A 1,545-nucleotide genomic window follows, 5' to 3' on the forward strand; every position below is an offset into this window, starting at 1 on the left:
TTCATTATGAATACTCTGCCTAAACACCCTATCAAAAATGTGTAAAGATATCTTTTATGTGAGACTAAGTAGTGCCAAGGAAAGACCTACAATAGTTACGCTCTTTCTCAACAAATATTTCAATGTTAGGTGTAGTTTCTCTCAGGAAGAAGCATGCCTCTTTATATAAAAATAAAAAATACATTCATATTTATCACTTTATCCTATAATAAAACTAACTATTAGTTTACTAGCTATATCACATAACATAGGATTTTAATAAAAGAAACTTTGCTGAATAACAACATCATTATTTAGAGGTGCAAATTTTCACTGTATCAATACATAATTGGAAAATTTGATATTGTGCTTTGTCCAAAACTGTATATATCAAAATATTTTCATTTGTTTCTTATTTATTTTCAGTGATGAATCTTGGATTACACATGATGGGTTTGAAACTATTGAACCTTTTTATTTGCCTAAGGTGAATATTGTGCACTTCTGTGCTTTCTGTTATATCTGATACTTATTATGTTCTAACGAGTATTGCTTGTGCAGTTTGAATACTAAAACAGAGTACCTACATACACTTTTATTAACAGATTTATAACATAACATTAAAGGGTAACAAGAAACCCTTTGGAATATATAGGCCATTCTATTTACTAAATTAAACTAAACAATAAAAAACTCAAAGCTAGCCCTTATCATTCAAATGTTTATCAAGCTTTCCCTTAAACTCCCCTAAATTAACTGTATCTACAGCATCTGAAGGCAACCTATTCCAGAAGCCAACCACACTGTTACAAAAACAAAGTTGACTTCTACCCCTCTAGCTCTTCATTTTTCAAGAGAGACCATGCAAGCTCAGAAATTATATCCTATCCATGCGTGACAACCATTATATCCCAGGTATCATTTTACTAGCCAGCCTCTGAACACAATACTCCAAAGATGGCCTAATTAATGACCTATACAATGACATTATTACCTCTTTTGACTTATAGTCAATGTTTCTGTAGATGCAACTTAAAATCCTATTCCCTTGTCACTAGCAACAGCACATTGCTTGGATGGCTTAAGATATTGATGAACCAGAACACCAAGATCTTTTTCTTACAAGACAGTACCTCACCTCCTCACACAGAATAGCTCTTGCGGGTTTTCAACTCCCCTCAGTCACTATTTAATCCAAACACTGTCTTTGAGAAGGGTAAGTACAATATCTTTTTTCATATCCCATTTTACTTTATAGGATCCCACTGAGTGGCTAGTATTACCTCCTAAGCTATACATATATCCCAAAATACACATTGGGTCAAATGTAACATACAGTGTTTATCCATTTGCCCTCACTCTACCAGTGCCTACTGTTGAGATGAGGTGTTATGCAAGACCGTTATAGATATTGCCCTGATATGAAAAAAATACTTATTTGCCCATCCCAGGGACTATCATGGAAAAAGCTGATACTAGGGAAGTGACTGCTTACTTCTTTGGCTTAGGTTTGCTGGCTTTTAAATATAGGGTTGCGTTGTCACCCATTGCACTGTCTTCAGTAAA

The 1,545-nt window shown here is 34.1% G+C and overlaps 1 protein-coding gene across 1 annotated transcript in view; it reads left to right on the top strand.

The window, feature by feature from the left end:
• The window catches only part of LOC111086161, a 106,953-nt gene that overhangs the window by 45,429 nt on the left and 59,979 nt on the right, over positions 1–1,545 (top strand). The window contains exon 14 of the mRNA XM_022387872.1: positions 406–466. Coding sequence (XP_022243580.1) covers positions 406–466 — 61 coding nt within the window. The remainder of the gene's footprint in view (positions 1–405; positions 467–1,545) is intronic.

Source organism: Limulus polyphemus, unplaced genomic scaffold (assembly GCF_000517525.1).
Source record: "Limulus polyphemus unplaced genomic scaffold, Limulus_polyphemus-2.1.2 Scaffold887, whole genome shotgun sequence".
Lineage (NCBI taxonomy): Eukaryota > Metazoa > Arthropoda > Merostomata > Xiphosura > Limulidae > Limulus > Limulus polyphemus.